This window comes from Euleptes europaea, chromosome 8, assembly GCF_029931775.1.
Source record: "Euleptes europaea isolate rEulEur1 chromosome 8, rEulEur1.hap1, whole genome shotgun sequence".
NCBI classification, from domain to species: Eukaryota; Metazoa; Chordata; class Lepidosauria; order Squamata; family Sphaerodactylidae; genus Euleptes; species Euleptes europaea.
In genome coordinates, this window is record NC_079319.1 from 39528841 (window position 1) to 39553247 (window position 24407).

Below are 24407 nucleotides of genomic sequence, written 5' to 3' on the forward strand. Positions count from 1 at the left end.
AATATTTATATAATTAAGGTAGATTTAGTTAACACAGGTATACGTTCAAATGAAAGCTCAGCCCTAGAAATGATAGTGAATATTTGATTACTGCATGAGATTGCAGGAGATGAAAATAACTAAGGTTTTGTCCTCTTGAATACTCTGCCAGTTGAAATAGTTTTGTCTTTATCATACATAAAGATCCAATGCGATCAACATTCTTTCATATTCTGAAGGCGATAAAACCCAATTTAATAGACAGGCAGCCCATTACTGAGTGTGGGTTAATCCGCAGTGGCCTCCTCAGAGGCTTCTTGGCTGCCACAGAGACTAAAAACGCCTCTTTTAAAATAAAAAGGTGAAAATGGGGGAAATGCCCCCATTGAGAACAGCGGGGCTGCAACACTAAAAAAGGTGTCGTAGCCCCACCACAGCAGCTAGGGGCGTTCCTAGGCTGGAAGGTGTTAGGAAGCTGACTAAAGTCATCTCCGCCTCTGGGAACACCCCAGGAATGCCCCCCCCCCCACGCCAGCGCCACTGTTATCTTCCGGGATTTGGTTCCTGGATAGGTTGCACCGGTGGGGGAGCCCCACAAAGCTCTGCAGCGCCCAGGCACCAGCAAGAATGGCTCCCATGCCAGCGTAAGTGCCCCTTATACCATGATAAATGGGCACTTATGCTGGCGCAGGGTCACACTACCTCCAAGTGACTTCACCCTCTCAGGAGTGCACTCTCAACCTTGTCATTTGACCAGAGTCTTTTTGTGTGTGTGGGGGGGTGATAGTTGCCTGTGCAGGTAGTCAAAAAACAAATCAGAATAATCCAAGGCACTGCCACTTGCCTTCAGCATTCTGACAGTGGCAGTCGGTGGCATAGTGCATGTCTGCTAAGAGGGGGAACATTTGGAGGCAGTTTTGATGGCCTCCATTAGATCATCATTGATAGTGCTATTTCTAGAGGCATTATCACAAAAGTGTCCTATTAGGGAAATAGGAGAATTGATCTGGATAGAACATAGAAGCCCCTGTGTTCAAAATTATCTGGTAAAGACTTAATCTTGCATATATGATATATGTATACTGATTGATATAAATAATGTATTGAGGATATTCCCATCAGTTATAAAGAAATAGCAATCTCAAGACCATATAGAGAGTGAAGTATCTTTCATATATATCAAATATTAATTGTTTTCAAGAATAACAGATATAATACATAGTTATGCTATACATGGTTATGAAACACTTGAATATAATGTAATCTGAGTACTGTTAAATTAGCTAACCACCTTGGATGTAAATATAACGGGCAGAAATATTAGTCTTCAGTAACAGACAATAATGCTAGGAAAAGTAGAAGGCAACAGGAAAAGAGGAATACCCACCATGAGATAGATTGACTCTATAAAGGAAGCCACAGCCCGCTGTTTGCAAGGCTGTTAATGATAGGACATTTTGGAGGTCATTAATTCATAGGGTCACCATGAGTCGGAAGTGACTTGACAGCACTTAACACACACAACAGATTTGCATTGATAGTTCAATGTCAATGAAAATAATGTGAAACCATGTTGAATTAGTCCCACTGAACACCATGAGTTCTATCTGGAGAACCATGTGTTTTCCACATTGAACATAGCTACTATCACTGTTCCATAAACATATGCCTAAGAGTTCACACTCTATTGAATTCAGTAGATCACTTCCATAGTTATACTCATGCTTCAGATTCTGCAAGATGTTGCCTAAACTGTTGTGTAAAGCTCTTGGTACAACTTCTTTGGATTTACTTTTCTCACATGACTCTCTAATGTGAAGTGTAAAACAGCCCGTCAGTTAATGAAAGACACCTTCTGCAACCAGAAGTGTACCTTTATATCCAACTCAAAGGCAATATGTTGGTTTTAATAAAAGTACTTCAGTGGAACTGAAGTGGTAACTGGGTTATAGGCAGTTGACAGCCCATCTACACAGTGAGAAAAGTTGCTGCCTACCGGAAGCTACCATATCTGAGAAAGAGTTTTTGCTTTTTACTGATGCAGACATAAAGTTTTATCTCCCCTCAATATAGATGGACACTGTGCATGGGAAATCGATGAATAGCATGCAATCAATGAATAGTATCAGACTTCTGCTACAGTCATAAGCAAAGCAACTCACTGTGTTGAACCTAATGAATGATAACAATTTGGGATACAATTCTTTGGGACACACTGCTTGATATTATTTGGTGCAGTCCAAGTTAGAGGTCAGGTTACAATTAAATCTGTATGTGAATTGGATTATTTTAGGGTATTGGGCATACCTTGCAGATGAATGCTTGCAAAACATTTCACTTCTCACAGTTTGAAAGATGTTTGTTCTGCAGCAGCCACGCAAGACTACCAATGAGGAGTTAACCATTCAGAAAAGAACTGTTGACTTAAATGGCTCTTTCAAGACAGTCAATGTGGTATAGTGGGTACAGCATCATGCTAGGACTGCAGAGTCCTGTGTTCAAATCCTAGGTCTGTCATGCAGCCCATCATCTCTCAACTCATCCTATCTCACAAGTTTGTCCTCAGGGTAAAATGAGAAGGAGGACCATCTATGACCTAAGGCTTTTGGGGGAAAGGTGGAATAACAATCAAATGAATTAAAAGCCATACTGAGTTTAACCACATTATTTTTTTTCCTCCTTCAGGCAGATATATTACATTTATAATGGAACCACTGCTGTATAGTTCTGTGACCAAAAACAGCAAGTATCTGGAATTTCAAGAATTTGCGGATTCCTTGGCATCTCGAACATTTGACTATCCATCTGTATTAAAAGGGGATTTCCCAGGCCTAAATGAAAATGTGCACAGGAATTACCAGTTCCTTCTAGGCAAGCCATTGGATATACTTTCTGACAACATGATGACAAGCCTCCAGTGGATCTTTAAAAGGCAGTTCTCTCCAGCAACAGATTGGAAAGTGGGAAAACTATACAAGTTCTGCTGCTCTGTAATGTTCGAAGCCAGTCTTATAACACTGTATGGAAGAGATCCTAGTTCAGATGGCCACAACATTATTGGTGCAATTGAAGAAAAATTTACCAAGTTTGATGCCAACTTTTCCTATTTAGCTGCAAACATTCCAATTGAATTGTTAGGAGCCACCAAGAAGATCCGGAAAGAACTCATTGATGTATTTTTACCTACCAGCACTGCAAAATGGCAGGGAGTTTCCGAACTGATTGAAGCCAGAAAAGAGATGTTTGAGCGATATGAGGTGCTCAGAGATTACGACAAAGCAGGTAGCAAACTTTTGAATGATTGCTTGTCTAGAATCCGATAATTTACTAGAGACCTTTGAAATAAAATGGCAAAATGGCGACCTTGAACATTTTTAATGTTTTTTCTAATTGGCTAATGATAAAATGTTTTACTCTGAAACAACCCTGTATGATAATTGATTTTCTCTCTCTTTTTTTGGCTGAGGTGGTAAAACAAGATATTTAATGGTGATAATGAGAGAGATTATAACTGAGCAGCATTTCCTCCCTTTATTTCGCCCCCACCCCCACCCTGAAATTACATTTCAAACTATTCTCATTAAGCAGAAAATTAGACTTCAGAAGCCTATTGGTCCTCATTAGCATTCACTGATCCTTGGCTGGGTCTGTGTCCTAACATCTTTTAATTAGCACACTGCAAATCTAATCAGTGTAATAAACGCTATTAATCTTCCTTTTCACTTATTTTCTCCCAGCACATCATTTTGCCTTCATGTGGGCCTCTGTGGGAAACACTATTCCAGCTACATTCTGGGCCGTGTATTATCTTCTGCGGCACCCAGAAGCTCTAGCAGTGGTGCGTGACGAAATTGACCATTTGCTGCAGTCAACAGGTCAAGAGAGAGGGTCTGAATGCAACATCCGCCTCACCAGAGAACAATTGGACAACCTGGTCTACCTAGGTAATTTATTTTATCCCTCCCGAAGAAAAGTAGGTATCTCCCTGTAAACTCAATTTATCACTCACTCTATTTAGTGAGAAGGTGGAGAACGCAGCTGCTTAATTGACATAATAACAACCATTTACATCAATTATAAATTATGTAGTTTATAGCTGGAGATACTCTCACTGCATGTAAACATAAAAAGCCCAGGTAATTAACTAGGCAAGGTATGCAGAAGGCTGGATCAAAGCTTTGGAGTTATTTACAAAAAGTTTATGCCTATTAAGTTTGATTCTGAACATCTGCTGAAGTGGTAATGCATTTCAAATGTGTTCGTGCAATCGAAAATTGAAAGGAAAGTAGTTTCAACAATCAATTTACCCTCAAAATATAATTACATTTTACAGTGATAGCCATCATTCTTTTAACAGCTGAAACAAAGTCTGTTTCTTAATTTATCTACTACCTAAGCCCAGAGATGCAAGCTAAAACACTTCTTTATGCAACAAAAATGTCATGTGGAGTGCTGGGAGGAAGCTGGCGCTCAGTCCTGAAAGTATTTGCTTGGAAGAAGGGGTAGAACATTTTTCTTGGCAAGGTAACTTTTGTTTGTTAACCTGATTTTACAAAAAAGAATGTACTTATTAGGAAATAAGAGCAATAAAAGGATCACAAGGACATGTGGTACAGACTTCTTAACGATATGTATAATTTCGAAATGCACGTGGCAAATTACTCTTTGAAGATCTACTATATCAAAATGTCTCCACAAATGGGAAAAAAATAACACATAACAAAGATAAGTAGGCTGAAAGTGCATTGTTCCAGTCTGCTGTGAGATTTTGCTTTTAAACGAGCAATCCCTTGCATGCATTCAGAAACAGTATAGCACACCATGAGGACTGTACCCTGTTACCGTTGTGATTATTTGAACTGATTCAGAATCCCACTGTTTTCAAATAATTGTGTGTAAGAAGCTTAAGAGTGGAAGTTTAGTTCAAGTGCTCAGGTATGTTTCAAGAACTACCATACCAAGCAACAGGCACCCTGCGCAGTTGTGAAATCAGAATTAGATCCCACCGTCTGATCTGCTAGCAGTAACACTTTCCTCCAGCACAAAGAGTCTTGCCCTGACTTATTGTCACAATGGAAAGCCCCAACCCTAGCAGGGGTGCAATCCCTGAACAACTGTTGGCTACAGATGCTTGTAAATGGGTAAGACGGCTCAAAGGATCCACTTCTAGAAAACAGGAGCACATAACTCTGCTGACTCAGCAACACATTGCTCCCCTATGCTACAACATTGTGCCACCAGAGTATGTGGAGCATTTGATATTGTTTTTTCTGTGCTGCTCAAAGAATGAGTTTACTCTCCAGATTTGTCCAAATCATCATGTTCTTAAAGATTATTTGCATATATTATTGTAAAACAAATACTAGTGACATGTGTTTCCTCAATAGATTTTGATCCAATGTAGTATTTTCATCTAAAACACTGGATGTTAGAAAGCCTTAATCATCCACTTTTAAAAAGTCCATAGTTCTAGCAAAGGTGGAAAAAATGTTATTCAGAATATTAACATGATATTAACTTGTGAAATATAAAATGATAATTTGTGGGGGGCGGGGTGTAAAATCGCTTCACACAAAAGTTCATAATATAAAAACTTTTCAGCAAGGGGAAATATGGAATGCATAGAATAATGTTAACATGATTATTTTATAGAAATGTTTAGAAAAAGCAAGGAAATTGCACAGATAAATTATTTCTAGGACAGATTAAACTATTCTTTGAACAAGTATATTCTTATTTTATGTTCAAAAAATGTAATATGGAGTGGACACATGGCAAAGACATTTAGCTTCAAACCATAAATTTCTCACTAAAAGAATATCACACAAACCCTGTAAAGTGTTAAATATATTATCACAATAGATTTTGTTCAAAAATTCATAGCTTAATATTATTGTAGTTCTGTTAAAAATATTTTTTTTAATCTCAGAGGGTACAGGTTGATGATGAAACTAAGTTAGTTTTGCTTGACCGTTCTGCATTGTTCCTACCCATACAATGCTCCCACATTGCAAGGAGCCTTTGCATACATTTAAAAGATTTCATCTGAAGATATAATGCTAACAGTGCATTCCTGAGCCTGGGGGCCGAATGGGCTTAGGAGACACCCAGACCCCAACACCAGCGTCTGTGCCGTTTGCGCCATGCAAACCGGCACGGACGCTGGCGTAGAGCCACTTGCACCAGCCCCCCAGGACTGCTGCAGCAAAGCAACCCTTGGACGCCAGCTCGGCCTCCCGCCGGCGTCCTTTCGGTGCGAGTCCTCGCCCCAACATCCTGGAAGGTGTTCCCGGGGCATTCTGGGGGGTGAAGCATCACTTTTCTCTATGGGGCTTCCCCCCCTCCTTTTTTATTTTTTATTTTTAAAATGCCCCTTTTTTCCCCTGCAGCGGTTGCGAAACCTCCTTGGAGGCGCCACGGTAGCACCATGGCCACGCCATCCCTGGCCGCTGCAGGGCTCATGAATGAACTGTAGGTTTTCCACACACTTTTTAAAAACACTTGGTGGGCACAAAGAAAGGCATCCACAGGCACCAAGGTGCGGACATCTGATGTAAGTAATATATATTATGGAAGTTGATCACAAGAAATTTGCTAGGAGGTGGTGGCATTATTAGGCTGCAACCTTAGAACAGAAAATGCAAATTTCAGGAAAATATTACATCACTGAATTCCATGCCTAAGCTTCTGTGTTTTGGGAACCTGTGTAAGAATATAATCAACTTTTTGCTGCTATATATGACTTACACCCTGGATGGCTCTGGGTAGCCCGATCTTGTCAAATCTCGGAAGCTAAGCAGGGTCAGCCCTGGTTAGTATTTGGATGGGAGACCACCAAGGAATACCAGGGTTGCTATGAAAAGGAAGGCAATGGCAAACCTCCTCCGTTAGACTCTTACCTTGAAAACCCAAGGAGATAGATCATGATGGGTAGCCGTGTAAGTCTGTCAATAGCAGTAGAAAAGAGCAAGAGTCCAGTAACACCTTAAAAACTAACCGAATTTAGTTTTCGTGAGCCCCAGATCACTTCTTCAGAAAGTTCATACTCTGCCAGAAATTTTGTTACTTACATTCAGAAATAAATTACCTATAAGTTCACAGCAACTTAAATTATTACCCTTTAGAGTTGCAAACTTTGGGTTGGGAAGTACCTTGAGATTGGGGTGTGGAGCCTGGAGAGGGTGGGGTTTGCGGAGGGGTGGGGCCTAAACAGGGTATAATAACATCCTCCAAAGCAGCAGTTTTCTCCAGGGGGACTGATCTCTGTCATCTGAAGGTCAGCTGTAATTCCAGGAAATCTCCAGGTTCCATCTGAGCAATTCTATTACCCATTGAAGTTCACAGTTTTAAGTCAGAAATTTATACACAAGGGTTGTTATGGTGCTTTTAATTACTAATACAGGAAAGCTAAGGGTAAAACAATGAAACTGCTAGCTTACATTTCGCATTGGTCATATTTTCTTTATTTTTCAGCTGTGGTTTATCGTTGCTTTTGTGAAGCATTCTTGCCTTGCAGTGTTGCTGAATTCTAGGCATCTGCATCAAAGGAGCATTGTTTTGAACCCCATTTTCCTTTCATCAAGATGTACATATAGATGTTGGGAAGCAACAATAATAAACGATGGAGGTGCAAAGCAATATCAGACTTCTATGCTCTGTAGTCAATCCAAGATGCACTTGTTTCAGTCACTATTATTATTTCTAAGGTTTATTTCATATTTATATCAGGAAAGGAGGATGATAAGAAGGCATAATATTACAAATCCAGACAAATTGTGAAACATATGGAAGGGGGGACTTAGTCAGGTCTTGACTAGCTCAAGCAACACTGCCCACTTCTGACCTGATTTTTGTCCTGCACAGCTTTGGAGTGGTGGAGTCTGGAGAACCAGGTTTGATTCCCCACTGCTCCACATGAGCGGCAGAGGCTGATCTAGTGAACTGGATTTGTTTCCCCACTCCTACACATGAAGCCAGCTGGGTGACCTTGGGCTAGTCACAGCTCTGCTAGAGCTCTCTCTCAGCCCCACCTACAGTGAGGGAAAAAAGTATTTGATCCTCCTAAATTTGCCCGTTTGCCCTCTGACGAAGAAATGACCAGTCCATAATTTTAATGGTAGGTTTATTGTAGCTGTGAGAGACAGAATAACAACAGGAAAACCCCCAGAAACCCAGAAGACAAAAGTCAGAGATTGATGTGCATTATAATGAGTGAAATAAGTATTTGATCCCCTATCAACCAGCCAGATTAGGGTTAGGGTTCTGCTGTCAACAGAAGTAATCAATCCATCAGATTCCAAACTAGCCACCATGACCAAGACCAAAGAGCTGTCCATGGATGTCAGGGACAATATTGTAGACCTGCACAAGGCTGGACTGGGCTACAAGACTATTGCCAAGCAGCTTGGTGAGAAGGTGACAACTCTAACCCTGTCAAAAAAAAAATTCGGTACAGTTCGGATTCTGCCGAATTTGGCCCTTTTGGGTTCGGTACGTGCCGAAGTCCGAACTCCCCCACTTCGGATCTGTTCAATTCGGCGGGAATTCAAAGTTCGGAAAAAAAATTTGGCCGAATAAAGCCATTAAAAACACAATCGCTCCTTTCCGCGGCTCTGGGGGGGGGCATTTTTGGGCTTAGAGGTCCCAAACTTTCAGCAGAGCTTCAAAGGACGTATATTGAAAGACTCCCCAAGTTTTGTAAAGATTGGGTCAGGGGGGGCTGAGATATGGGCCCTGAAAGGGGTCCCCCCACCCTTAATGTGCATCTCTCAGCAGAGCTTGCCGCCCAGGCACAAAGCTCCCAGCCCCGACAAACAGCTGATGAGAGCAAGGGCGGGGCAGGTGCTAAGAACTTTGCAAAGCAACACAACTGAAAAGCAACACCTTTGCAAACATGCAAAGGGCGGGGCAGGTGAAGAATTTTGCAAAACAATACAACTGCAAAGAAACACAAGCACGCAATGCAACACCTTTGCAACAGTGCAAAGCAACACCTGACACCTGAGAGTTTGCATACCATGGAAAGGAACAGAGGCAGCTAGCTATGCATAATGAGCAGGAGGGGGTGGAATTTCTCCTTTTGCATTGGACTTGGGACCAGGCAGATGCATTCTTTAAGTCACCATTTGAAAGCCAGTTTTGAGCAAGCATCAAAATAACCTAACTGATCTTATGAATGAGGAAAAACCTGAAGAATAAAAATGAAGCCCCCCCTCAAACCAGGGAGAGAGAGACTGGAGGGGGAACACACACCCCAGGCAGAACCGGCAAAAGCCCCCTTTGGCCCATATCTCGGGACCCCCTGACCCAATGTTTACAAAACTTGGGTGGTCTCTTAAGAAAACTTGTCTGAATATCCCCTGAAAGTTTGGGGTCTGTACCCCCAAAAATGCGCCCCCTGCAGCCACGGAAAGGAGCGAATGTGCACAAGCACCCCCTCACACACACATGAGGATTTCCCTCTCTCTATCTCTTTCCCCGGCCGGCCGCACATCAGCTGATTCCTCCAGTACTCAATCCTGACTGATTGGCCAGAAGAAGACCCAGCTTGGCCACCGATTGGCCGGGGGAGGAGAATGCTGCTTACTGAAGGTTATACTGCTTACTGACGGCCCTGAATTGGCCGAATTTATTCGCGAACTCCCGAACTCGCTGAATTCGCCCCCCCCGGTTGCCCGCCAGTTTTGAGTTCGGTTCCTCCCGAACTAAAAACCGCTGAATCAAGGGAAATTCGGCTGATTTTCAGTTCGGGCCGAACCGAATTGACAGCCCTATGTCAACCTCCCTCGGTCTGGGGCTCCATGCAAGATGTCATCTCGTGGAGTTGCAATGATTATGAGAACGGTGATGAAGCAGCCCAGAACTACATGGGGGGAACTTGTCAATGATCTCAGGGCAGCTGGGACCATAGTCACCATGAAAACAGTTGGTAACACACTACGTCGTGAAGGACTAAGATCTTGCAGAGCCCGCAAGGTCCCCTTGCTCAAGACAGCACATGTACAGGCCTGTCTGCAGTTTGCCAATGCACATCTGAATGACCCAGAGGAGAACTGGGTGAAAGTGTTGTGGTCAGATGAGACCAAAATCGAGCTCTTTGGCATCAACTCAACTCGCCGTGTTTGGAGGAGGAGGAATGCTGCCTACGACCCCAAGAACACCATCCCCACCGTCAAACATGGAGGGGGACATATTATGCTTTGGGGGTGTTTTTCTGCTAAGGGGACAGGACACCTTCACCACATCAAAGGGACGATGGACGGAACCATGTATCGTCAAATCTTGGGTGAGCACCTCCTTCCCTCAGCCAGGGCATTGAAAATGGGTCGAGGATGGATATTCCAGCATGACAGTGACCCAAAACACACAACCAAGGCAACAAAGGAGTGGCTCAAGAAGAAGCACATTAAGGTCCTGGAGTGGCCTAGCCAGTCTCCAGACCTTAATCCCATCGAAAATCTGTGGAGGGAGCTGAAGGTTCGAGTAGCTACACATCAGCCTCGAAATCTTACTGACTTGGAGAGGATCTGCAAAGAGGAGTGGAACAAAATACCTCCTGGGATGTGTGCAAACCTGGTGGCCACCTACAAGAAACGTCTGACCTCTGTAATTGCCAACAAGGTTTTTGTCACCAAGTACTAAGTCATCTTTTGCAAAGGGATCAAATACTTATTTCACTCATTATAATGCACATCAATCTCTGACTTTTGTCTTCTGGGTTTCTGGGGGGTTTCCTGTTGTTATTCTATCTCTCACAGCTACAATAAACCTACCATTAAAATTATGGACTGTTCATTTCTTCATCAAAGGGCAAACGGGAAAATTCAGCAGGGGATCAAATACTTTTTTCCCTCACTGTACCTCACAGGGTGTCTGTTGTGGGGAGGGGAAGTGAAGGTGACTGTAAGCCTGTTTGAGTATCCCTTAAGTGGTAGAGAAAGTCGGCATAGAAAAACCAACTCTTCTTCTTTTTCTGTTACATCCTGTTTGCTCCTTAATTGTCAAATCTAGGTTCTCTTCTTTCCAGACTTCAATATGTGAAATGCTCACTGTTTTCCAAGGCTAAAGGGCTTTCATGGTTCATATGGACCACAATAAGTGCCCACTTTGGGAGCAGACGCCCCCTGTATCAGGAAGCGAACTGAAAAGAACAGAGTGTGTCCCATACAGTATTAATCTGCCTTTCCATCTTGCTAAAATGGTTTTCTTATTGGGCAGGAGTAAAGCATATGTAATAAGATTTTCCCAGGGCCTCTGTAGCTCCAGTACTTATGGTTTAATGTGAGCTGTGACTCACAAAAGCTTACACCCTGCCAGAAATTTTGTTAGTCTTTAAGGTGCTACTGGACTCGTGCTCTTTCCTACGGATACTTATAACGGTTTGTAAAACCTAATCTAATAATCTGACTGGAGTCCAACATGCTCACAGTCCATTCTCTCTTTTTTAGTATCAATTGTAATCTGTGGTTGAGTGATGTCTGCTTAGTTGCGTTTAGGATTGCAAGTGAGTTTGGATCAGTCTCCATATTACGTGTAAGCTATGACTGATCAAGCATAAGCCACGGACCTGTGTGCAGAACCGCATATAAGTATTTTTGTGTCTCAGAGAATGCTTTTAGTGGTTTTTTGGAAAGAAGGAAATTCTGGGGGTTGAAGACTGCCATGGCACTGGGTCCAAATATGGTTTGAAGGCATTGTTACAACTGCAAATAATGCCAAGAGGTTGCTTGCTAGAAGAGGAAATTGATTTAGGTGAAATTCTGTCTGAAAGTTTTCAAATAATTTGTAAGTGTCTCTAGTATTCAACAACTGGGGCACTTTTGTTGATGTAATGCTGTCAGCCTGGAAGGAGAAAACACCATTCCCAAATAATTTCATAAATAACTATTTTTTCTATCATACATTCTGATACTTACAGAGTCCTATTACCTGCTAAATGCTTATTATAAAATTAACAATCCATTATGTGCAGTAAGTTTTTTTTATCAAACAGTTACAGACCAAGATCATGTTTAATTAAAATTAACTTGCTTATGAAAGCCAAATGTACTAATGATTCACAATGACCTTTTATTACCTGCAATCCCTTGTTTTGGCTGGATGATTGACAGCTTGCTGTTTGGCTACCGTGTTGTATTTCAGCTGACAAGACTTTTCATTTTAACTCAATTTGCCTGCCTATCACAAGCTGGTGGCAGGCCAGGCTTAAGCCGCCCAGCTTTGCCTCGGCAGCTTGCTCTATTTCTCATTAGTACGCATTTATTCAGTGGAAATTGGAAGACAAATGCTTGAAGGCATGTGAACTAAGTATAGCAAATTAGGTTTAAAGACTGAATATTTATAAGTATATTGAAACGGCTTCGACTTTTAAAAAAGGATCCGGGATGAATTGAAAGCTGAGGATATAAGAGAAAAGTGGGTGGATTCTAAAAATAACAATACTATGGGCTGTCTGTTTCTCACTCGCTCGCTCTTTCTCTCTGCACATGGCAAATATGTCAACTTTTCTGACAATCCCTTTTTTTGTGCGGGGAAGTTTCAGCATCTCATGTCTGTAAGAACGGGGGAAATGAGGGTCATGTTCATTTGCTGCTTGGTTATCCCTTGGTATGCTTTAAATTGCCTTGTTTGTTCGGCACTAGCACAGAAACAGATGTTGCTCTACCGTGCTGGATAATTTACTGTACCTCGTGGTGCAGAATGGAAGGCCTCCCAAGCTACCCAGCTGGTCTGACAGGAGCTCGCTGGCTTGTGCCTACTGAAGGATGACAACAGCAAGTGCAGACCGCCGTTTCATCATGCAGTTGTCATTCTTCTCGGCGCAGAAGTCCGGTGTTCATGCAGTGACTGCATGGGGTGGGGGGCAATCGTTTTGTTTATTTGTCTTATTGGTAAACTGCAGTAGACCCACACGGACTCCGCCTTCCTTTGTTGATCATAATGTGACTCGTTACTTTTGTCATCTAAGTATTATCGGCATGATTGCTCAGAGCTAGAGCCAAGCTCGCCTTCCCCCATCTAACTGGTACTGGAAGGTAAAACAGATTTGTCATTTACGATCTGACCACTAAGCCACACTTTGAGCTCCATTATTGTGATTAACTTCTGCATAAGATCCGCTTCCCCAATTGTCATTTGCGATACTGCGGCAGGCACGGGCTGCCATGCTTGCTGGGGGAAACATCAGCCGATCTAATGTGACTGCGTTGCTCGTGCTAGTCAGTGTAAAACCCTGCCATCTCAGCAGCCGTACGTACTTGCCTGATTATTTTGCTTGCTTGCTTTCTGCTGCTGTGGTGTATCCCTCACTCCCTCCCCATTTGGTTCATTTGGAGCATGGCGGCGTCACATATGTCAGCTACCATTTCAACACTGGACACTCGACGGTGTTTATCGGCTTCGTTTTGCCTAGGCTGGAGACAGCCTACGAGTGGAGTCTGGACCTTTCCTTTGTACCGTGTAAAGTTTTTGTTGCCAGAGCACTGCCAGTTGAAATCTATCGTGTCAGGTGCCTTGTGGCTATCCGCAGTAGAGGCCATATTCTGGAACCGGAGTTCTTTTCTGGCTTCGTCACCAACAAGCCGATTTGACTCTGCCTGATTATAGTAACGAAGGCAGTCCAAAAGAATATGCACAGCCTCACTGTACGTCACATTGAATCATGGCGCTGGCCACACAGAACTGACCGCAGCCTCATTTCTTTAGACAAATGCACGCTTAAGGAAAAAACTCCTGCGAGAAAGCATCCAAGCCCACTTTATTTACTATGCACGCTGTGGCAGATTTAATTGTTACTGAAAGAGCGTTTGTTATTATCTTTTCCCCCCTGATGTTTCTACTCTGGGGTTGCTACTATCTCTAATAAACTAACCTTTGGGTTCGAGGGGTTGTAGAACCTCACACCCCGCTTGGGGAGAGAGGGAGAGACCCATATGCTCTCCACAACCCCCCCCCCAAATAAAAATAACCACCTATTTATCTTTTGGGGGAAGAGAGTACTGATTTTTTTTCAAGGCTAATTTTCACACTGATGACTTGAAGGAGTCAAGCCGCCTATTACTGCGCTCAGCCACGCCAGTGGAAAAATAGTCAGTTTTGATTACAAAGTGAGAGATGTAGCTCCTGTCTGGGCTGCACGCTGGTATGCATGCTATCTGAATGATTTATGCAAATTATGCATATTATTCCCAAAGGAATTCCTCCTCAAACTGCCAGGATAAATTGCCGGAAATTAGCCATAAAATCTGTCGTGCTAGGAGCAAAAGGTGAAGGCCACTGGGAAGGCAAGGACATTTGCCTTCTAGAGCCTTCCAAGATATGGCGAGCTCCTGGAAAATGTTTGGGATTTGAGTCAAAATATTGCACAGAATGTGGGTTTCCCCCCCGCCCCATTAACTCATCAAAGCACCATGCATAATTGGAATTCGCTCAGCCAACAGCAGAAATTATTATGTGATGATGTTATCACGAAAGGTTCCTTAATTCCCAGTATTCTTACCTCTCTGTTGACTGGACAGTCCTTTGAGTGGATGGCTTTCTAGCAACCCAGTTTGAGTCTAGTTCAAGGCCTCAGAACAGCAGGCTGAACAGGGGCTTTTCATGCTGTGCCTGGTGTTTGCTTGCAACCCCTGCAGTTTATATAAATGCATAAAAGCATTCATCTCTTTTGATTGTGGTGTTTTAAACATGATTCCTGAATAATGGTTTTCCACCCAAAAGCTACAGCGCTGCCTGCAGCCTAACTCAATTCATTGGACCTATCAGTGAAGATTATATTTAAAAATTCAGAAATGCAGAATATCTCCTCCAGCCCTCTGGGGTGGTTTATTACCTCCTTGGCTTTTCTCCTCCTGCTTTTGTTGCTAGCTTGCTCTAGTAAACCTGTAACCTCTGGCAGCTGTAGCAGCTTATAAACTTCCAATCACCTTCCATATTTTTAATGCTGTAGGGTTCTTATTTTTCTCTCTCTCTTTTATTTAAATTCAGAGAGCGCTTTAAATGAGAGTTTACGAATGTGTTCAGCTTCCATGAACGTCCGCATCGTCAAGGAAGATTTTAACTTTAAGCTCGAAGGAAATCAGGAAGTCAGCTTGAGAAAAGAAGACTGGGTAGCGATTTATCCTCCTATTCTTCACATGGACCCGGAGGTCTACGAAGATCCTGAGGTAAACATTCAGCTGGTATTACACAGACCATTTGAGGGCCCATCTCAGCAGCTAGGCGTTTTGTAATCTATAGATCTTTTTCTTTTCTTTTTTAAACTGCTGTTCTTTCTCGTGGAACAAATCTTCCTACTTTTCAGATGACGTTTCTAGTTGCCTGCAGGTCAACAAGAGTCATGGCCTGAAGAGAGAAAATATGGTGATGAGACTGACTGGTAACCCTTTGAGAGCATTTGACAATTGTACCATTGACTACCATAAACTTGAGGCTAAATGTAGGCTTTGTTTGGAAGTGGATCATTGGATGCCCAAAGAAGGCTGAATAATAGAAGGTGGCTTAAAGAGCAAATAATGTGGGCCATTTAGCTAAGTGTCCCCGAAGCATCATTGATTCTCTAAAGCCCCTATAATAGCGGTGTCTTCTTGAGCCGTATGCTTTTTCACCTCTCTTTATAAGGATTGGCCCTTTCGTGGTCAATTAGTATGGCGTCGTGAACTCAAGATTGTAAAGCTGTTGCTCTGCCGTGAAGCTTTGAGGGTAATTGTGTCATCTCCTTGTATTTTTCCCCCCTTCTGAAGCTAAAGTTAATGAATATAAAAGACTGGAAATTAATCCACCCTAGCTCAGCGTTAATATGGCTCCAGAAGTTCATCACCTGCATGCAAATTGAATAGTGCTGTTCTTCCTTAGATTTTTTTTTTACTGACATGTCATTCCTGGTTTCAGAGTGCCATTCAGGAAATGTGATTTTACAAAAGTAAGGTGTGGAATGTTTGCTGTGACTTTAATTACATCTATTACATCGAGAATGGGCCTTGAAGACGTTTTTACTGAAAGGATACAAATTGAACCTCTTATTTCTTGATTAAATAAAAAAAGAATGACCTACAGTTGCAGTAAATCGTAGTTGCTAATCATAGCTTTGTGAAGGGAGCTTTGACTCTCGAAAGCTTATACCCCCTGAAATCTTGCTGGTCTCTAAAGGTGCTGCTGGACTCGAATCTAGTAAATCACAGGCAGTCTGAAATATGGAAGTTGTACTTTAGAGAAAAGAATGGAATAGACAAAACTAGTTTTTTAAAAACTTTGTTTCCCATGTTTTGCTGCTCTCAAGGTTGCTTTATATGTTTGTGCTTTTGGTGGTTACATGTTTGGGGTTTCATACGTTGAGGTCCCACTGTTGTATCCAAAATGGCTGCAATTTTCTTTTTAGCCATGTATATTCTGTAGTTACATGTAGCAAGGAGCTGTAATTATCTTTAGCCAGCTGTTGATGTTAGCGCCACAACATTAGAAGTTGATCTGTAGCTGTGCATATGAACACAACTGAGAAGAAGGGTTCAATCTGCTCTCCCCTTCCCACCTGGACCCATTTGGAACTGAGCCTCTACACAGCTGTAATTTCCCTTTAGAAGAACATTTCCTCCCTCACATCTAGTTTTGCCCTCAAACAGGGTAAGTCTTTGCCAACACCTGCTACCTAAGATCCTGTAACTAAAGATGCAGAGGATCAAACCTGGTCCTTCTGCATGAAAATAGATACAGTCTCAGTGCTTTATATTTTTGCGGAGAATTATCCCAGCTTCTTCACAATTCCACCACTCAAGATTCCCAACTCACAGTTTACACATAAACAATTGTAATCTGTTCTGTGGGTACAGGATTATACAGAATCCAAAACCAGGGTGGTATAGTAGAGGCAGGATGGTATAGTGGTTATAGTGTCAAGCATAAGATCATGGAGACCCAGGTTTAAATCTCCACCCTGCCATGGAAGCTCACTGGGTGACATTGAGCCAGTCACCCTTTCTCAAGCTAACCTATCTTACAGGGTTGTTGTTGTGGGGATAAAATGGAGGAGGGGAGAATGCTGTTGTAAATAGCATTGGGTCCATACTGAGCAGATTTGAAGGATGTGAATAAATATACAGCTTTAGGGGAGGGGCTGTGGCTCAGTGGAAGAGCCTCTGCTGTGATGCAGAAGGTTCCAAGTTGAATCCCTGGCATCTCCGTTGGAAGGACTAGGCTGTAGATGTGAAAGACCTCTGCCTAAGACCCTGGAGAGTCACTGCCAGTCTGAGTAGACAATACTGATCATGATGGACCGATTCAGTATAAGGCAGCTTCATGCATGGCCAATCGTGTTCCATCTGCATTGGCTTCCAGTTCTCCTCTGACCACAATTCAAGGTGCTAGTTTTGACCTTTAAAGCCCTATATGGCTTGGGGCCATCATACCTTAAGGACCACCTACTCCCATATGAACCTACCCAACCATTATGGTCACCTTCAGGGCCCCCTGTCATCTAAGGCAAGATGAGTGGCAACCTGAGAAAGGGTCTTATCGGTCATGAAACCAAAACTGTGGAATTCCTTCCCCAGGGAGATTTGACTGTCTCCCACCATCTTTGTCCTCTGCCAGTGCTTGAAGACTTTTTAAAATTTCATTTGGTGTTGAGAGAAAGAGAGTATTCAAATGAACTTTCAAGTGAAAAAGACATTGATGGCCTCTACCTTGAGGACCCTAATTGGGTGGAAAGGGGGATTTAAAAAGTTTTGCCTAGATAAATATACAGTTGCTGGAACTGCTTCCAATACTAGTTTAGGTCTGAAGTCCTAATGAGTGGCTTTTTGTTGAAAGGATGTATGATTATTTGGTGAGTCGCAGTTCACAGTATTATACTTTTTTAGACCTGGAAAAGGATCTCATAGTCACAAATCCAGCCCATCAGTTAATATCTGTCTGTTGGACTCTGCTCTCCATGCCCCTGTCTTCAGAAGTAAGGTGGGTGCCAACCAGAGACAGGGCTTTTCCAGCAGTGGCACCTTGCCTACAGAATGCCCTTCCCCTTGAGGCTCGCCTGGCGCCTGCACGACTCCCTTCTAGGCACCAGGCAAAAGGGTTCTGTTTACCCAGGCTTTTAATTAGAGGGTTCATCTTTTAAAACCATTTTTGTAGTATGTATTTAATCTAAAAACTGATATTCTTCTTTGGCTGCTCAATTACCTACGTTTTTAGGTACCTGGTGGGTCTTTTTAACGTTCAGTTTTTAACATCTTTTAATGTTTTATGTTATTATTATATTCTATTTTGTGAGCCACCTAGGGCGGGTTCACTGGGTAGGCGGCACAAGAATTTCAAAAGAAAAATTGCTCAAAGAACTGTTGAACGAATATCAGCTGATTGTAGTGTGTGTATACACAGCCCAAGTATACTTGAATATGTTAGGTCATCAGCTCTGGGTATGCTGAAACGATCAGTAGGTTCAAATCTGGGGATCTGAACATGTTCACCAGTTATCTTAACTACTATTTTCCCATCCTACAGAAGCATCTCAAGACTTCTAACTCAGACACTTTTCACATAAAAATTCTTAGTTTGACTTAAGTCAATCTGTGTTAACATCTGCAAAAGTTTTTTTGAAACATTTGTGTGAAATAGATCTAAAATTCATAGAAAATGTAATGCAGCCATAATAGCTCAGATCTCTTCCCATATATCTGCAGCTTCAGATTGTGCAGATATTTAGAAGCAGTGTTTCTAAACTTAAACTTGTTTCCAAAGTTGACTTCTGCCTGTATCTGCCTATATTACCTTTGCATATTTCAGCCAGAAGTATCACCATGCCTTCAAAAGGAATTTGTGCAAAAGCAAAACCACCACTTGTTAACTTTTACAGATTGTTAAATCCATTATGATAGCTCTCGGTGACCACTTTATTAATTTTCCACATTCTGTATCTTTCAGAAATTCAACGTTGACCGTTATGTAGAAAATGGCAAGAAGAAGACCACCTTCTATAAACGGGGAAAGAAGCTGAAATACTTTTTAATGCCTTTTGGCTCTGGAGCCAGCAAGTGTCCTGGCAGGTTCTTTGCAGTGAATGAAATTAAGTTGTTTATTATTTTATTGTTGGTTTATTTTGATGTGGAAATAATGGAAGAGAAACAAATAGGAATTGAGAAAAATAGAATGGGACTTGGTATTGCCTTACCAGACTCTGATATTTCCTTTTGTTACAAGCTAAGGCCTTAAGATACTAATTCATCTGTTAACATTACAAATTTCCTATCCTGATTTTTTCTGTATCTTTCTTCGAAATGCAATATGGCACTGATCTCTTTCTGGTGTCTTTACTATTAGGGATAATGTTTACCACTACAGTTGAAGTTATTGGGTGATATCACAGACACTGGTATATTTGCAGAGCAGGTCGTATATATGCAAAGCCTGCTTATATTATGCTGTATTGTGGGTCTTCAAGTAATTAAAGCTTCAGGATTCTAGCCCCCATCAGAAGGTATCTGATTTACTTATGGGGACATGACACTAAAGTTGAAATCCTAAATATACTTGCTAGGAAGTAAGTTTTATTGAATGCAGGAAGGCTTAATTAAGATTATGCTGAAGAAAAGAAAGGTGAACGAATCAGTAGGTAGAAGGGCAGACCAGCACACCATTTAAGCATTTTAATTGGGTATTAATAGAAGATATGACCTCAGAGAACCAAATGTATTTGTAATTATGCTTTTCACTAATGATTGTGATATTCTTGGTCTTGTCTCATTCTTACAGGGCTAACTGGTGATGGTTTTGGTCAGTCTCATTTTTGAGTCAATCATAATCTGGATTAATTGAGCTAATCTGGTAGAAATTCTTGAGTATGATGGATCATCCCCTGATGCAGGAGTTAAGATTAAATGACCATCCTGCCCTACTCTTCTAATTTTACTTCTAACTTTCTATCACATTGTGTCCTTTCATCATATTGTAAAGATAAAGCATAGTTTGGTTTAGTTAGTGGATAAAGGAGCTGTTGAAAGTTCATTTGATGTATCTTATATGAGCCCTGACCTGGATAGCCTGGGCTAGCTCGATCTCGTCAGATCTTGGAAGCTGAGCAGTGTTGGCCTTGGTTAATATTTGGGTGGGAGAGCACCGAGGAAGTTCAAGTTCGAAACACAGAGCCAAGTGATGGCAAACCAACTCTGAATGCCTCTTGCCTTGAAAACCATATTGGGTTGCCATAAATCAGTTGTGACCTGATGGCACTTTTCACCACCATCCTATATAAAATGCTGAAGTACTATGAACCACCTGCTTCATTGTCAGATATAGCATTCCAAGAGCCGTAAAAATTAAGGGCTACTCTTTAACCAAATATACACTATATGAAATATGCCAGGGGAAATCTCCTCAAATCCCTCATACATACTTGAATTAAATACACAATTTTATGTTGTTGAACTTTATACTATTTGAACTACAGATAATTAAATCTTATGAATTAGGGGTGGAAGACACTCGTGGAACTCCCTCAGCAATCAGAGACATCCGAAGAGCAGATGCCAGAAGTCAAAAGACCCATGAAGACAAAAAAAGCACACACTCAGGGAAACTGCTGAGCAGGCCATCTTATTTTTGCAGCATTTGAGACTCTTCCGTTAATGGGTGTATTGCTTTCAGAAGAGGAAGACCAGGGTGATTTTTGCCTGGTTCTCACTCCTCATTGTAGCCATCCCCCCATGTGGCTTTCATCCACAGAGATTCAGAAACTTCCCAACATCAGTTTTTCAGAGGTCTTACAGAACTCTTGATCGTTTTGATGTGCAACCTGTACTCTGGACAAGAGGCCACGGTTAGGACAGAATATGGAGAAACAGAATGAGCATTAGAACATAAGAAAAGCCCTGCTGGATCAGACCAAGGCCCATCAAGCCCAGCAGTCTGTTCACACAGTGGCCAACCAGGTGTCTCTAGGAAGCTCCGAAACAAGACGACTGCAGCAGCACCATCCTGCCTGTGTTCCACAGCACCTAAGATAATAGGCATGCTCCTCTGATCCTGGAGAGAATACGTATGCATCATGACTAGTATCCATATTAACTAGTAGCCATGAATGGTTTCCAATTGGCAAAAGTGTTAGACAAAAATGTATTTTATCTCCCTATTTCTTCAGACTGTATGCAGAATGTATCATTAGGAAAGCTGGATTGGATTTGGATGAAGATGGAGTGAAAATCGGGGGGAGGAACATTAACAATTTGAGTTGTACTGATGATACTACATTACTGGCAGAAAATAGCAAAGACTTGAGATGATTACTGCTGAAAGTTAAAGGAGAAAGTGCCAAAGCAGGACTACAGCTGAACATGAAGAAGACAAAAGTCATGACTACAGGAGAATTACTCAACTTTAAGGTTGACAATGAGGAAATTGAAATTGTTCAAGACTTTCTATTCCTTGGCTCCATCATCAACCAAAAGGTAGACTGCAGCCAAGAAATCAGGAGATAGACAGCACATTCCTGATGTCTGAGGACGAAAGTCCTCAGGAGGCCAGGAAGGGGCTGCGCCGGCATTGGGGGTCCCTGCACTGGCGTTCGGGCTACTTACGCCACCATAAGTGACCCCAATGCTGGCACGGAGGCCGGGCGCAATCTCCTGGCACTGCCATGGCAGCACCACCCTGGGATTCCAGCTTGGCCTTCTGCTGGCATAAAGGCCCACACTGGCATTCCGGGGGGCGTTCCAGCATTCCTGGGGCATGCCGGGGTGAAGCTGCCTGTAGGAAGCTCCCTGTCCCCTTTCGGCCCTGGACTGAGGATGGCGGTGCTGTGCCTGCTATTTTGTAGGCGCAGCCTTGCTATTCTCTATGGGGCGAAAAGCCCCATTTTTACCGCACACACAAAAAGCCGGCAAAAGGCTTTTAAAAATCTTTTGATAGCCGTGAAATGGCTTTCGAGGTGCCATGACAGTGCCTCAGCCATGCTGTCCCCAGCCGCCGAAAGGTGAAGGATACACTGTGAGACTGGGGAGGGCAGCCATGAAGGAGCTAAAAAAGATTCTTAAGTGTAAGGATGTGTCACTGGCCGCCAAGATCAAGGTAATTCATGCCATCGTATTCCCTATTACTATGTATGGGTGTGAAAGCTGGACGATGAAGAAAGCTGATAGGAAGAAAGTAGATTCTTTGAAATGTGGTATTGGAGAAGAGTGTTATGGATACCGTGGACTGCCAAAAAACAAATCAGTGGGTGACAGATCAAATCAAGCCTGAACTGACTCTAGAAGCTAAAATGACTAAACTGCGGCTATCGTATTTTAGTCACATGAGAAGACAAGAGTCACTGGAAAAGACAATCATACTAGGAAATGTTGAAGGCAGCAGGAAAAGAGGAAGACTCAACAAGAGATGGATTGACTCTATAAAGGAAGCCACGGCCCTCAATTTGCAAGACCTGAGCAAGGCTGTTATACATAGGATGTTTTGGAGGACATTGATTCATAGTGTCGCCATGAGTTGGAAGCTACTTGATGGCACTTAACACACACACACAACTCCTGGAGGAAGGGGAACTTTTCACAACTATGCTCTGGTTAGGTTGAAGAAGAAGAAGAGTTGGTTTTTATATGCTGACTTTCTCTACCTTTTAAGGAGAACCAAACCATCTTAGTCTCCTTCCCTTCCTCTCCCCACAACAGGCACCTTGTGAGGTAGGTGGGGCTGACAGAGTTCTGAGAGAACTGTGACTAGGCCAAGGCTTCATGTGTAGTAGTGGGGAAACCAAACCAGTTCACCAGATTAGAGTCTACCACTCATGTGAAGGAGTGAGGAATCAAACCCAGTTTTCCAGATTAGAGTCCACTCCTTTTATCACTTCACCGCACTGGCTCTCTTGACTACTAGCCCAAGACCACCCAGTGAGTTTCTGGATGAACGGGGATTAGAACTGGAATTATTCACATTTATCTCAGCCTTCTGTTCATCTCACCTTATTGGTTCTCAACTAGAAAATGACAAATAATGACAAAATTATGAGTGGTGGTCCATGTTGAACACAAACCAATACATTGGGAGAAGGGGCAAATTTGACAATCAAAATCAGACTTTTTTGATACTGAGTACTTCTTTTACAAATAATAGTAGATAAGTAGAATAAATGATGAACTATTATTTGGTGAAGTCCAACCCTATTTTGCCCTCCAACAACCCACACTAGATGATGCAAGATGTACATCTTCAGATCTTTCATATATATGTATCATCAGTGCCTCTAAAACTAAGACCACCGAGATCATTGAAGTTGGTTGTTTAGCTTTTAAAAAAAGGTGAGTGAGGGGACACATGACAGAGCTCTCTAAAATTATCCATGGTGTGGAGAGAGTGGACAAAGTACTCGCTTAGTACTAGAATTAATACTAGGTCATCCACTGAGGCTGGAAGGTGGGAAGTTCAAGACGGGCAAAAGGAAGTAATTTGTGGAATTGGTTCTTGTAGGTTATCCGGGCTGTGTAACCGTGGTCTTGGTTTTTTATTTCCTGACGTTTCGCCAGCAGCTGTGGCAGGCATCTTCAGAGGAGTAACACTGAAGGACAGTGTCAAGTGTGTAGGAAGAGTACACTCTTCCTACACACTTCCTACACACTTGACACTGAGAGACACTGTCCTTCAGTGTTACTCCTCTGAAGATGCCTGCCACAGCTGCTGGCGAAACGTCAGGAAAGAAAATACCAAGACCACGGTTACACAGCCCGGATAACCTACAAGAACCAATGAACTCTGACCGTGAAAGCCTTCGACAATAATTTGTGGAACTTGCTGCCACAGGATATGAAGATGGGCACCAATTTGGAATGCTTTAAAAGGAGAGTGGACAAATTCATGGAGGATGGGGCTACCAAAGGCTACTAGCCATGATGGATACCTACTACCTCCTGTGTCAGAAGCAGTATGCCTCTTTATATCAGTTGCTGGGGAACACCAGTAAGAGGATATTATTGCAGTCATCCTGCTTGTGGGCTTTCTAGAGGCAGTTGGCTACCATATGAACAGAATGTTGAACTTGATGGACCTTTGGTCTATCTAGCATGGTTCTTTTTATGTTTTCATGCTGTTGGAAGGAGAAAAACCTGAATAGCCCAGCTATCCCACCTAGACATAGGTAGAGAAATGCAAACAATTCTCATATCTCCAGTGGTAGGTTTTCTAGCCAATGCAATCAAAATAAGTTTTTGTTTTCCTGTATCTGTGATTTCCTGGAGCATTAATTACATTTCTCCTTGATGTATATATCAGGGCTTTCATAACTGTTGGGTGGGATTATTCTGAGGAACAACCCTTAGGCAAATAAAACTGTTGTCTTGTTGAACATCTTTAGAACATTCTGTAAGTTACACCGGGTGACTATGTTCTCACCATAACATTATAAATGCCTTCTGTGCTGGGCCGTATTTCTGTAGAATTGTCTTTGAATGATAAAGTGT

The 24407-nt window shown here is 42.3% G+C and overlaps 1 protein-coding gene across 1 annotated transcript in view; it reads left to right on the forward strand.

Moving 5' to 3' along the window:
• LOC130482091 (cytochrome P450 7B1) overlaps nucleotides 1–19348 on the forward strand; it is a 117539-nt gene extending 98191 nt beyond the window's left edge. Inside the window, exons 3-6 of the mRNA XM_056854906.1 lie at nucleotides 2665–3261; nucleotides 3717–3923; nucleotides 14965–15143; nucleotides 18889–19348. Coding sequence (XP_056710884.1) covers nucleotides 2665–3261; nucleotides 3717–3923; nucleotides 14965–15143; nucleotides 18889–19176 — 1271 coding nt within the window. The 3' untranslated portion in view covers nucleotides 19177–19348. The remainder of the gene's footprint in view (nucleotides 1–2664; nucleotides 3262–3716; nucleotides 3924–14964; nucleotides 15144–18888) is intronic.
• Nucleotides 19349–24407: the final 5059 nt, after the last annotated feature.